The sequence below is a fragment of the Pelobates fuscus genome, chromosome 1 (genome assembly GCF_036172605.1).
Source record: "Pelobates fuscus isolate aPelFus1 chromosome 1, aPelFus1.pri, whole genome shotgun sequence".
Taxonomy (NCBI): domain Eukaryota; kingdom Metazoa; phylum Chordata; class Amphibia; order Anura; family Pelobatidae; genus Pelobates; species Pelobates fuscus.
In genome coordinates this window covers 398,238,935-398,252,730 of record NC_086317.1, presented here as the reverse complement: position 1 = coordinate 398,252,730, position 13,796 = coordinate 398,238,935, and the positions used below count along the sequence as shown (strand labels likewise).

Below are 13,796 nucleotides of genomic sequence, written 5' to 3'. Positions count from 1 at the left end.
TTGAAGCGAGGAATAAATGTTCATCTGAGTATCTTGTCCCACTACCAATGTTTTTATGATCCCTTCTCCTAGATCAGGGATAGGCAACCTTCGGCACTCCAGGTGTTGTGGACTACATCCCCCATAATGATCTTACACCCATAATCCTGGCAAAGCATCATGGAAGGTGTAGTCCAAAACACCTGGAGTGCCGAAGGTTGCCTATACTTGTGCTAGATTTATCTAACCTTTTTCATCATATGAACTTGCCTAGTGCAATGGTCATGTGTATGATGATGAAAGCCTATGTGTGCAATGTAAGATAAATTTGTTGGTATAGATGTGTGTGAGTGTATATATATATATATATACGGTATATATATATATATACACACACACACACACACATACACACACAGAGCAACATGAATACACGTATCTCCTCTGGTGTTTAAAATCTTTATAAGTACTGGCATTAATCATTAATATAAATATATATTATTATTCTTTTTAGAGAAGAACAAACAACATACAGTCTGCCACCTCTACAAACATTATCCTACATCCAAAGCCTACATGTCACCATTAGATATGTTTTTACTCTCTCTGTTTTGACTACCCCTTCACACACTGACTTTTGAAAAATATCGGACTAGGGAGTTTTTAATAAATGGTATCGATGAATACTTTTTCAAGTCATTTACAATATGGCTGCTCCTTACTCGTTTTGTTTTCGACATTTGATTACATGTGTTGCCTCATCTGGATTACTTGTATTTCAAATTGATTTATAAAATGTATGTGTGTTTGGACTTAGTTTTTCACTTATGGCTTCTTTATTTGGCTTTATTTTTGTTAAATAAATCATGACATAGTAATATGCAATTTATTCTTCATTGAGGTTGTATTTACCTAATTTTAAGGCTTGCTGAGGAACAGATGATTGTTATTATGTCATGACATATAAAACCATAAAATTCAAAGAGGGTGCACTTTCTTTTTCCTGTGACTGTATATATTATATATATATTTATTTATTCTAAAACTACAACAATAGTGCTTTTTGAAAAAAAACATAAAAAATGTCTTGCGGTCAAGCAAAATATACAGCATATCTTACCCCTTGGATTCCAGGTGGAAAGACGTACTGGATAATAATGGTCCCATATTTCTCATAGCTTGGAAGCAACAGGCCGGAGTCCTTCGATACCAACATTCTTCCATTCTCAGGTTGGTTTCCCACCAGCTGTCCATAGAAACGACCACACATTGGGCAGGCTTTCTTCACCTGCAGGGCCCTTGTAATGCAATCCTCACAGAATGAGTGCTGGCACTTTTCCAGTGTCTTTATATTCTGGATCTCACCCAAGCAAATTGGACACTGGTTCTCTCGGTCATCCTCTACTTCGTCTCTTCTATGGTCACGAGAGCTGCCATGACTACTACTGGCTCCACCAGAGCATCCAGGAACTCCCCTGCTACCTGTACTCTGCTGCCCTCTAGAATATGTGCCTCGAATGTGCAATTCAGCGCCATGTTCATTGTTCTTATCCCCATAGCTCATACAACCAGAAAGCTGGTGCTGTTTGTGAGATTTCTTTAACTCCTTTTCAGTCTCCTTCAACAGAGTTTTAAGTGCCTTTCTAGCTACAGGTACAGCATTTGGTGTAATGTGGTTCTCAGGAGATAACCGTAAAACATATATCTCAGACGTTTCCCCATCGATCAAAATCCGGACTCTGTTCTCCTCACTCAGTCGGTCAAGTTTGGACGGAGCCTCTTTGCTGAGAAAATCCCATATGGGCTTATTAACAGTAACTTTGTTCTTCTGATTTCCTCCACAAGCTGCCATTCTGGATAAGACAAAAGAAACTAAAAAAAAAAAAAAAAAAAAAAAGAAGAGGAGGAGGAGAGTGTTAGAGAATAAATTGTTTGTTTTAATCCTTTCATATAAATATATATATATATATATCATACACACACACACACTTCAGACGTACATCCACAAACATATCCCTTTACTTTTGCAGCACTGTCTCCCCAAGTGTCATCTGAAAATGTGAAGAGACTAATTAATAGGTTTCACAGAAATCATTTTGTTATATGTTATGTACATAATTAGGATTGCCGATATAATATATCTTCATAAAAAACGTGACAGTGCTGCTTTATGCCAAACTTCTCAGTGTCAAAATGTAAATCCTTGCAGTACAGTACTTTATCTAGTTTGAAATGATGACAATCTGAGCTGATTTTAATGTAAAGACCTGCAACACTGAGGTTTTATCAGCTATAATAAGTTCCAACTGGATAATCTCACGGACTTCAAACAATATCCCTTAATCACAAACAGAGATCTTTATGGAAACTGTTCAGGAATTTTACATACTGACCATTTGTCATGTGCCAGTTGTTAAAGATGTACATAGTAAAATATATAAAAAAAAAAAAAGATACACCAGGTTTGCTTACTCACACAACTGTCATTCTGCAATGGATCCAAAAGTAGGCAAAAAATGCCCCAACTGCATTCCAATCGTGCCACAAAATGGAAAAGTTTTGCACTCCAAAATAACTTTTAAACTTATCTTTGGATCAACAACTCTGTTTTCGGAGAAAACAAAAAACATCTAGGCTGTATTTTTTTTTTATTCCCTCTGACTCTGACACTGATAAAAAAAAAAAAAAACTACTTAGGCAAAGAGTTCCACAGAGTTCTTAAAGGGAACAAACCTCTATGAAAACAAAACCTCCACGTACGAGTCTAAATGAATGCCCTCTTGTCCTACTGCACAAAGCAACTTTAGCCTAATGGAGCGGTTCTGGTGTATGGATCATGCCCCTGCAGTCTCACTGCTCAGTTCTCTGCTATTTAAGCATTATATCACTTTGTTTATGTCACAAATACCATGAGTGTGACTTACACAGTCTTCCTGCACACTTCCTGTAAATAGATCTAATGTTTAAAGGGACACTATAGTCACCTGAATAACTTTAGCTTAGTGAAGCAGTTTTGGTGTATAGAACATGCCCTGCAGCCTCACTGCTCAATCCTCTGCCATTTAGGAGTTAAATCCCTTTGTTTATGAACACCTAGTCACACCTCCCTGCATGTGACTTGCACAGCCTTCCATACACACTTCCTGTAAAGAGAGCCCTATTTAGGCTTTCTTTATTGCAAGTTCTGTTTAATTAAGATTTTCTTATCCCCTGCTATGTTAATAGCTTGCTAGATCCTGCAAGAGCCTCCTGTATGTGATTAAAGTTCAATTTAGAGATTGAGATACAATTATTTAAGGTAAACTACATCTGTTTGAAAGTGAAACCAGTTTTTTTTTTCATGCAGGCTCTGTCAATCACAGCCAGGGGAGGTGTGGCTAGGGTTGCATAAACAGAAACAACGTGATTTAACTCCTAAATGACAGTGAATTGAGCAGTGAAATTGCAGGGGAATGATCTATACACTAAAACTGCTTTATTTAGCTAAAGTAATTTAAGTGACTATAGTGTTCCTTTATTGCACAGTCTGTAAAATTTATAATGTATCTGCTGCTCTGTTAAAGGTGTATCTGGACCCTGGGGTGTGATTAAAGCATGCACTAGTGGCTACGTGCCAGGGGACTACAGATGAGCCATGAGATGAATGTGTCCCTTTAAGGATGGAGATTTGATGAAGGAGTTTGCTTTTGCCATAGGTGGAAGTAAGAAAAAGAATGAATGGAGACAGTAAGGACCACAGGTAGACAAAGGTTGAGGTTTGGCAGTAGACAGAGTGAGTAAAATATGTGTGAAAGAAGAATGAAGAAAGACCAGAGGTTGGGAAGTAGAGGGTTTTATAAATCATGGAGCACTGGTAGATCGAAAATGTGTGCGGTGCTAGTATCAAAAGAGGTAGGACATAAGTATGTACAAGGTAAATATTATGTATCGACAAGTAAGTGAAATGATCAGTCTACCGATTAGAGAACAGACAGATAAGATAGGTGAAGAGGAGCAGAAGATCATTGGACAGAGGAAGGTAGGGAATATACAGAAGTGGTAGAGCAATAATAAATGGTGAGGCCAATCCCTCTCTCTCAGTGTGATGATGGAGTCTGTCTCAGCTGGCAGTTTGGGCTCTGCAGTGTGTGATGGATGGTATTTGTCTCACACTGACAGATAAATCACACTCTGCAGCGTGTGACAAATGGAGTCTGTCTCACAAGAATAGTTTGCTCTCTCTGCAGTGCGGGATGGATAGAGATTTATTTATTTTAAGTTGTCCCTGCTATTTTTTCCATGAAACATGCATGCTGTATATTTATAGCAAAATTCCATGCAGGTAATTCAATTCAGGGGCTTATCTTGGCAAAAACACAATCCAGGGAAGGAACACTCTTGGGTCTTAAACAACAAGGATTAATTAATTGCTGGCAATGTTTAGTGCCTAATTGAAGGCTTTTATCAAGGCAATTATGTAAATGCGCATAAAGCATTATGTAATCACAAAGCAGGATTGAAGATTTCACATGTAGACAATTCTACGAGTTCCAAGCTTTTCAAGAAGGTACATGACTAGGAATTAATAATGGATACATTTAAGTCAGTGGCTGAGCATCCTGGGAGTTGTTGAGAGTCACCCCCCTTTCATGGTGCAAAAGGTATATCCTAGGGATCGACCGATATTGATTTTTTTTTAGAGCCGATACCAATAATCTGTGAAGTTTCAGGCCGATAGCCGATAACTTACCAATATTTTGTACATTTACCATTTTGAAAAAATAAACTATTTCTACACAAATCTACTGTTAACTGAACATGTTTATTATTTATTTATTTGCAAATCTTTTTTTATTAAGGTAAAAGCACAAAATATACATGTCAGTCAGAATGGTTTATGTTTTCAAGAATATATGTGTGTGTAGTGGATGCAGTGAGAGTATTTGATTAGTGAATGCAGTGTGTGTGTGTGTGTGTTTGTGTAGTGAATGCAGTGTGTGTGTGTGTGTGTGTGTGTGTGTTTGTGTAGTGGATGCAGTGTGTGTGTTAATATATAATAAATGCAGTGTGTGTGCAGTGAATGTGTAGTGTGTGTATATAATTAATGTAGAGTGTGTGTGTTTGTGCAGTGAATGTGTAGTGTGTGTATATAATTAATGTAGAGTGTGTGATGTGCAGTGTGTGTTTGTGCAGTGTGTGTAGGTATGTAATGTGTGTAAAATGGGGGGTGGAGGGGGCATTTTTATTTTAGTAACTTTTTTTTAGAATTTTTTACATTTTGTTTGTCCCCCCTCCCTGCTTCTTACCTGGCCAGGGAGGGTGGGTATGGCATTCCCCGGGGGGCCCACAGCAGTCCTGTGGGGCCCAGCAACACTCTTACTCTCCTTCCCAGCAGCTCCCCTGTCTAACTCTTCTGGCCTGTGTGCCATGCAGAGCGCTGCCATGGTAACTGGTGGCAATGCTCTGACGGCGGCAGGACTCGCAAGATTTACACAGGGGAGCTGCTGGGAAGGTAAGTAATGCTTTCTTAGCCTGTGGCAGCCCAGGGTACAAAAGTTTCATGGTCTCAATTTGCCCACCTACAACAGTGCATGACAAATTTGCTTGGAATCTAGGAGCCACCTAAAAAAAGTTTCATTTTCAATGACAAAAATACAATTCTTAAAGAAAAATATGTAGGCTTAATGTAGTGGTTCTGGTGTCTATAGACGTTTCCTGCACACTTTTCAAGGTAAACACTGTCTTTTCAGAGAAAGGCAATGTTTACACTGCTGCCTAGTCACACCTCTAGTAGTCATTTAGGCGAGCACTAGAGGTGATTCAGCGTCTCCACATTCTGCATGGAGGCACTGAATGCTCCCGATAGAGATGCATTGATTCAATACATCTCTATGATGAGATGCGGATTGGCGCAGTGTGACATTTTGCCGCACATGTGCAATAGCCTACCTAAGGGAAAGCATTTGCTTGGCTGACATCATCAAGAATGATCAGCTCTGCAATGAAGGCGGGGCCACCCATGGCGAAATCGGCACAGCGTGGGAAAAAAGGAGAGTAAAAATACCTTTCCTGTGTGATCGCAGGGGGACTATCACCTAAACAGACACAATCAGTGACAGACACAAACTCACTGATTTGACACACACACTCTGACAGACCGACCAACACAAACACACTCATTAACAGAGAGACAGACACACTCACACACACTTTAAATCTTTCTGCTCTTCTTGCTCTGCTCCCTCACTTGCCGTTTAGTGATGCGGGGCCCAGGTGACGTCGGATAACAGCACCCAGATTCACTGCAGCGTGTGGGAGAGAGCAGAGCAAGAAAAACAGGAAGATTACTGTTCCCTTGTGTGACCAATTCTATGATCCCTGGGCCAGTCAGCCACCTCTATACTCTCTGGGCCGGCTGCCTCCGCTGAACAGACAGACAAATCCCAGGCGCCAGGACAAAATTCCTGGTCACCATGGCGACTGGGATTTGTCGGTGCCATGACCTACAACATCCATTTATATATCTACTTCATATAAATGGGTTAATTAGAATTGCTTCCCCCATACAAACACTGATAATTTGTTTTTAATATGCTGGGATTTAATCCAACAACATTATCAACACAGCCACAAAGTATTATTTTTAAAGCAGTCAACATCATTGCTCTTTTTTCATTTGTTCAGCTGATATAAGAACTCTCTAGCACAAAAGGGAAAATATAAAACACATCACAGAAGCCTCCCACTTGCAGAGCTATGAATGCTACACGTTATGAAGATCAATTATGTCCTTATGTCTATTGCAATGATGGTATATGCGTGTGACAAATGTTCTGCAATAGTTTTTTGCTACTAAACTAGTTTATTAGGGATTTCGAAGGATGCTTTTTTGAAAAACAAGTATACTCAAATGGCAATGAGTGTAGTAGCAGCCACTAGTGACACTGGTTGTGCGAAATGCTACTATAATCTTACAGATCAGGGGTGGCCAGCCTATAGAATGTCATTGGCTGGGCACACAGAGCAGGAACGCACATATAAGACAAAATAATTTTAACTACTCGACACAATCAAGGTTTGAAGATTCAGAAGCAGATTCTTTTATTTTATTTAGTATCCATATCAGTTACTAATTTAGTTAACACATTTATCTTCAATTAATAACTAATATGCCCACAGTGCCAAACACTGCTCCCCAGGATATCACGCAACCATCTGGCTTGAAATATACAGCCCTCAGACACTAACCTCACGTTAAATAGAGCAAACTAAGACAGGGCTTGACAAATTTGCTTTGAATATAGGAGCCAGCAAAAAAAGTTAGGAGCCAGGTTTTTTCAATGTCAAAAATACAATTCTTAATGGGACACTATAATCACCAGAACCACTACAACTTAATGTAGTTGCACCCGTGTCTATAACCTTTCCCTCCACACATTTTAATGTAAACCCTGCCTTTTCAGATAAAAGGTAGTATTTACATTGTTGCCTGGTAACACTTCTAGTGAAAGTCACTCAGACGGCCTCTAAAGTGTGTCCTGGGTCAGTGCTGCGCAGTACCTACGTTTAGCGTCTCCACGCTCTATGAGGAGATGCTGATTGGTGCAGCATGGCATTTTGCCACACATGCGCAATAGCCTCACACACACACACTCACTCACTCACTCACGGACAAACACTCACTGACACACACATTCACTCTCTGAAACACTCACACTCACTGTCACTGCAATAACAACACACATTAAGGTGACCACCCAGCCTCCCTACCTGGAACTGGAGTGGTTTGGCTTTCCCACGGGTCCAGTGGGGCTTCAGTCATCTCAATGCTCTGCTCCATAGAGCGCTGTTTAGTGATGCCGGGGCCAGCATAATTTCATATTCCGGCTCCCGGCATCACTGGAGGATGCGTGAGGGAGCAGAGCAGAGAGGGAGGTTACAGCTCCCTCGCATGCCTGCCCGTCTGTCTCAATCCTCTTCCACCTTTTCTATCCCACAGTATGAAAGAAGTGTAGGATCCCTATTGTGGTGTGTTCTGAAGTGGTTGGAGAATGTTGCTCAATGCCTCTTTTAATGTTGTAAACATGTTCTCTGAGTCTGATCTTGAGTATCCTTTTTGTTTGACCCACGTATTGGAGGCCACAAGGGCACTCCAACTTGTAGATCACTTGTTTGGTATTGCAGGTGATGCAATGTTTGATGTCATAAGTTTCTTTTGTGGCTAAGGACTGGAAGGAGGTTTGTTTTTTTCCTTTGGAGCTTGTTTTGCATATGTTACAGTTTCCACACTTGTAAAATCCCTTTTGACCTGTTAGAAAATGGGTAGGTCTCGTGGGTTTGTTGTAACTATGAACTAATCTGTCTTGTAGTGTGGGGGCCCCCCTGAATATTATCCTGGGTCGTATAGGTAAAAGTGTGGCTAAAACCGGGTCCTGCCGAAGCAGATGCCAGTGCTTTTGTACACTCGCTTTTATGAAATTCGCTTGTGCACTATAGTTAAATACTACAGGGCACATGTTCTCTGTATCTTTATCCCTTTTGGTTTTCTCCTGCTTTGTTTGTAAAAGGGTAGTGCGCTCTATCGTTTTAACTTTCCGGAGAGCTAGTTACAGTGATTTCTCGCTGTAATCTTTCTCAGAAAACTGCTGTTTTACTTTTAGTGCTTGCGATTCATATACCTCGGGGTCTGTACAGTTCTTTTTGACCCTTAAAAATTGGCCAAATGGAACATTTGACAGCCATGATGGATAGTGACAGCTTGAAGTCCAAATGTAGCTGTTTACGTCCACACTTTTAAAAAAGGTCTTTGATTTCAAAGTGTTCTGTGCGTCGATATAGAGGATCAAATCCAAAAAGTCAATGTCTGTAGAACTGTATTTATATGTAAACGATAAATTATAAGTGTTCTGGTTAATATATGCCAGAAAATTGATGAGTTCCGTCTCCTCCCCCTTCCACACAAAAAAACAATCATCAATGTACCGTCTATAGAAGACCAGATTCGCCCCCCACTGGTGCCCTTGCCAGACAAACAAACTCTCCCAGTGGGCCATAAAGATGTTGGCGTAGCTGGGGCGAACCTGGTCCCCATAGCGTTACCATTGGTTTGTAAATATATGTCACTGCCGTACCAAAAGAAATTGTTATTTAATATAAAGTCGATGCACTCAATTAAAAATTCCCCTTGTTCCATTAACATTGTAGGTTCTTCATATAGTGTTTTTCTTATTGCCTCTATTCCCTGGTCATGTTTAATGACGGTGTACAGGGATGTTACATCGCAGGTCACCATATTGTAGTCCTGGTCCCATTTTAGGCCTTCTATATTTCTCAAAAGGTCTCCACTGTCTTTTAGGTAGGATCTTGCTTTTTTAACAAATGGTTGCAATATGACGTCTATATACTGTGATAAATTGCATGTGAGTGATCCTATCCCGGAGATAATGGGTCTACCCGGAGGATTTACAAGGTTTTTATGGATTTTTGGTAACTGGTAAAATACTGTTTTTTTTTTATATATCACCATGACAAACTGCAGTTCTTTTTTGGTTAAAATATTTAAGAACTTTCCCTTCTCCAGGATGTGGAAAAGGCGTTGTTTTGTGTCCAGTGTGGGGTCACCGGTCACTGGACATTTTTCCAGTTTACAATAAAGACCATTAGCAAGAAGGGTCTTCAGAACTGTTGTAACATGTCTGTGATGAGTGTGTAAATCTGTAGAGTAAATTAATATGTCGTCCAAGTACAAAATTACAAATGTGTGAATAAAGTCTCTTAAGACGTCATTAATAAATTCTTGAAACACTGCTGGAGCATTGCATAGACCAAATGGCATAACAGTATACTCGTAATGGCCAGATCTAGTCTTAAATGCCGTCTTCCATTCGTGGTCTTTCTTAATACGTATTAAATTGTATGCACGTCTAAGATCCAATTTAGTGAATACAGTAGCATGTTTGAGCCTGTCAAATAATTCCGTAATTAAAGGTATAGGGTAAGCATTTTTGATGGTGATTTTATTTAGACCTCTATAATCGATACACGGTCTTAAATCACCTTCTTTCTTCGATACAAAGAAGAACCCTGCTCCAGCCGGAGAAGGGGATCTCCTAATAAACCCCTTTTCTAGTGATTCCTTAATATACTCCTCCATGACACGGTTTTCTTGAATCGATAAAGGGTACACCCTGCCCTTTGGAGGTATAGTGCCAGGCAATAAATCGATAGCACAATCGTAGGGTCTGTGAGGCGGTAATTTGTCAGCCTCCCTTTTATCGAAGACAGTCTTGAGAAATAAGTACTGAGGGGGTATAACAGTAGACAAAGGAGGAGTAGTAGGAACATTAATAGAATTCAAAGGGGTGACTTCAATAGTACAAGACTCGTGGCAGGCTTTGCTCCATGATTTTATTTGCCCTGACTCCCAGTTGAAAATGTGATTGTGAGTACGTAACCATGGGTACCCTAACACGACGTGAGAAGAGGGAGAGGTGATGACCTGGAACCGAATGGTTTCAAAGTGTAAAACCCCTGTATACATGTGTAACGGTACAGTTTCATGGGTAACAACTGGAGAACTTAATGGTCTGCCATCTATGGCCTCAACGGCCAAGGGTATCTCCTTCTCTGATGGGAATGTTGTTTTTCTTAACAAAACCAGAGTCTATGAAATTATCAGCTGCCCCGGAGTCAACCAGAGCTTGTATGTGCTCAGCTATGCAACTCTCTCCCATATGCAAAGAAACAGGGAGAAGCAAACGGTTAGGAGGCAATTTAGGAGACTTAGATATCACAGCCAAGGCCAGTCCCCTATAGGGTCTTTGGTGCGAGAGTTTTCCGGAAGCACGGGACATTCTTTTGTCATATGGTCTCTCCTACCACAGTATAGGCAGAGTCCGTCCCTTCTCCTTTGCAATTTTTCAGTATCAGAGAGTTTGGCAACCCCTAATTGCATGGGTTCCTCCTCAGATACTTTAACACTCTCAGGTTTATCAACTCTGGGGTTAATAGGTGTAACCAAACGTCTATTCATGTTTTTAGTATAGAGCCTGTCACGAATCCTATTATCTATATCAATGAGGTAGTCAATAAGGTCCTCTAATGCAATAGGAAGCTCCCTAGCTGCTACCTCATCCAATATAGTGTCAGATAAACCTTCCATGAATGCAGTAGTTAACCAATTGTTGGTCCAATCTACCTGTGAAGCAAGGGTACGAAACTGAATGGCATAGTCTGCAACAGACCTAGAACCCGGTTTAATTCTCATTAATGTTCTGGCGGCATTCTTTGACCTTTTAGTTGTGTCAAAAGTTCTACGAAAAGCTGTAAGGAAACTATTAAAATTATGTACCATAGGTCCATTAGCCTCCCAAATAGGATTTTCCCACTCAAGTGCTTTATCGGTAAGTTGGTGCATTAGGAACCCTACTTTAAACCTATCTGTGGGAAAGGAACGTGGATAAATTTCAAAGTGGAATTCTATTTGATTAATGAATCCTCTGCAAGTCTTAGCTTCCCCTCCATACCTAGGAGGGGGTGTTAAATGGGCCGAAGCATTAGGCAAAGTAGATACATCAGGAAGAAGAGGAGCAGGAGGATCTGGTACGGTTACTGAAATAGTTCTAGATAAGAGCGTTTGGAGAGCCTGGGCTATCTGATCCATACGGTGATCCTGCTCTACAAATCTAGCCTCATGAGAAGCCATCTGCTGAGCTAAATCTGCGGGGTCCATGGCCCTATCGTAGTGTAACTAAAATATACCCCAACACGCAGGATTCAACTCAACAGAAGACAACACAGAGGGGAGATACGTCTACCGGACCTTAGAATGGCCGGACTCGACGTATAAGAGAGGAGTACAGAGTCAGGAGCGATCCGAGGTCAAGGGCACAAAGAGACAGCGTAAACTAAGACTAGCCGGGGTCTGGTACACAGTAAACAGCAAGCCGGCAAACAGAACAGATAAGGATAAAGAGATAACGTAGTCAGAAACAAAGCCAAGGTCAAGTACGAAGGAACACAACTGAACACAACAAGCGCTAAAGGAAACTGAAACAGAAACCACGATAGGGCAAGTAACTAAGGGAAAAAGGTGAGTATATATACCTAAACATCTATTTTGATTGGCCCCTGTCATATGCACGCCCCCAAAAGGTAAGTGTATGGGGAGTGTGGCATGACAGGGACCAATGGGAGGCCTTTGCCAATTTAGGCTCCCACTGTCCCTTTAAGAGCGCGCCCGATACCCGCGGCGCGCTCTTAGAGTCAGGCGGGACACGTGACCGCTTCTCGCGGTCACTGCCCGCCTTCCTGTCACAGACGGCGGATGAGCCGCGCGCGGCTCGTGCAGCAGCAGCAGGACCGCGCGCGGCTTGAACAGAGGACCCCGGCCGGCCTCTGGAAAGGGTAAGTACCGCTACAGACATCTAGTTTCTTCAAAATCCCCATAGGAAAGCGCTTATTCAATGCTTTCCTATGGGGATGGCCTAATGTGTGCGCCGGGCTTGTTGTGCATGCAAATTAGGTTTCCTCCCATTGCCAACATTGGAGGACGCAAAGACGGAGCCATCCACGAGGGACCTCAGTGAAGGGTATGGGCAGACAATATCATTATGGCAGAGAGACACTATAGCCTTAGGAATACTCATCTTTTTTTCAACAACATAAAAAACCTGAAAATTAAATGAAAAAATAGGTTTAATCCCTCATTTATATGAAATGTGTGACATGGCAATAAGCAGGAACTCTTTGGTCTCTTAGCAAGTATGATATAAGGCAGTGCCAGCACAACCATTAGGGGAACTAGGCATTCGCCTAGGGCGCCGGCCTGCTGAGAGCACCCACCGGGATGTTTCCTGATGGGCTGCCTGCCCCGTCTGGGGCCGCAGCACTGGGCAAGCGGCTCTTGAGCTGCCCTCAGCGCCGGGTCGATCCTCAAGGCGCCCGAAGGCAGAGGCACCGAGAGGAGCTCTGTCAAAGAGGGGACAGAAGGTGGCCATCTGGCCACCTCAGGGTGCCCCCAAAGCTGTGCTATGCTAAGGCAGAGCAGGCACCAGAGGAGAGGAGGACGGAAGAGCCAGGCAGCGAGGGAGGCTGTTCTTGTAGCCTCTCACTCCTCCCTTGCGCACCCTCTGTCATATGACGTCATTCCGGCCCAGCATACTAAACAGCGGGCGGGTGGAGTGAGGAGCTGCCCCACACTGGATCCCAGGGAAGTGAGTGTTTGACTGTCAGTGTGTGTGTGTGTGTATGTATGTATGTCAGTAAGTGTCTGTCTGTGTGTGTCTGTCAGTGAGTGTGTGTGTGTGTGTGTGTGTGTGTGCATCTGTCAGTGAGTGAATGTCTGTCAGTGAGTGTCTGTGTCTGTCAGTGAGTGAGTTTATGTATGTCAGTGAGTGAGTGTCTGCCAGTGTGTGTCTGTCAGTGAGTGAGTGACATGAGGGGGCAGCAAAATGGATCTTTGCCTAAGGCGGCAGAAATCCTTGCACCAGCCCTGATATAAGGATATTGTTTCTTCAAACTACTAAATTTAAAGCTGACATGACACAGTGTTTTTTATTACAAGAATAGACCAGACTGGAGAACAGTAAACTTGTTAAAAACAGCATGCTTACCACCTCCTTGGAGAAATACGTGTTACCTAACACCTAAACTGAGAAAGACAGAACAGAGGGAATTTCTAGTCGCCATTTCTTCATTTGGAATGCAATCTTGTGATCACACCATAAGCTTGCTAGTGAGAGGGGGTGAGATGCAAGAAACATGCCATTTTAACACAAATATAGATATAAAAAATCCCTTGCCTCTTACTAGATACATGCTTTATATGCTTTTCATAT

General features: G+C 41.8%; 1 protein-coding gene across 6 annotated transcripts in view; it reads right to left on the bottom strand.

Moving 5' to 3' along the window:
* DTX3 (deltex E3 ubiquitin ligase 3) overlaps positions 1 to 13,796 on the bottom strand; it is a 125,814-nt gene that overhangs the window by 17,080 nt on the left and 94,938 nt on the right. For all 6 annotated transcript variants that reach the window (XM_063427588.1, XM_063427579.1, XM_063427596.1 and 3 more), the window contains one exon: positions 1,100 to 1,851. In XM_063427588.1, the coding sequence (XP_063283658.1) occupies positions 1,100 to 1,851 (752 nt within the window). The remainder of the gene's footprint in view (positions 1 to 1,099; positions 1,852 to 13,796) is intronic.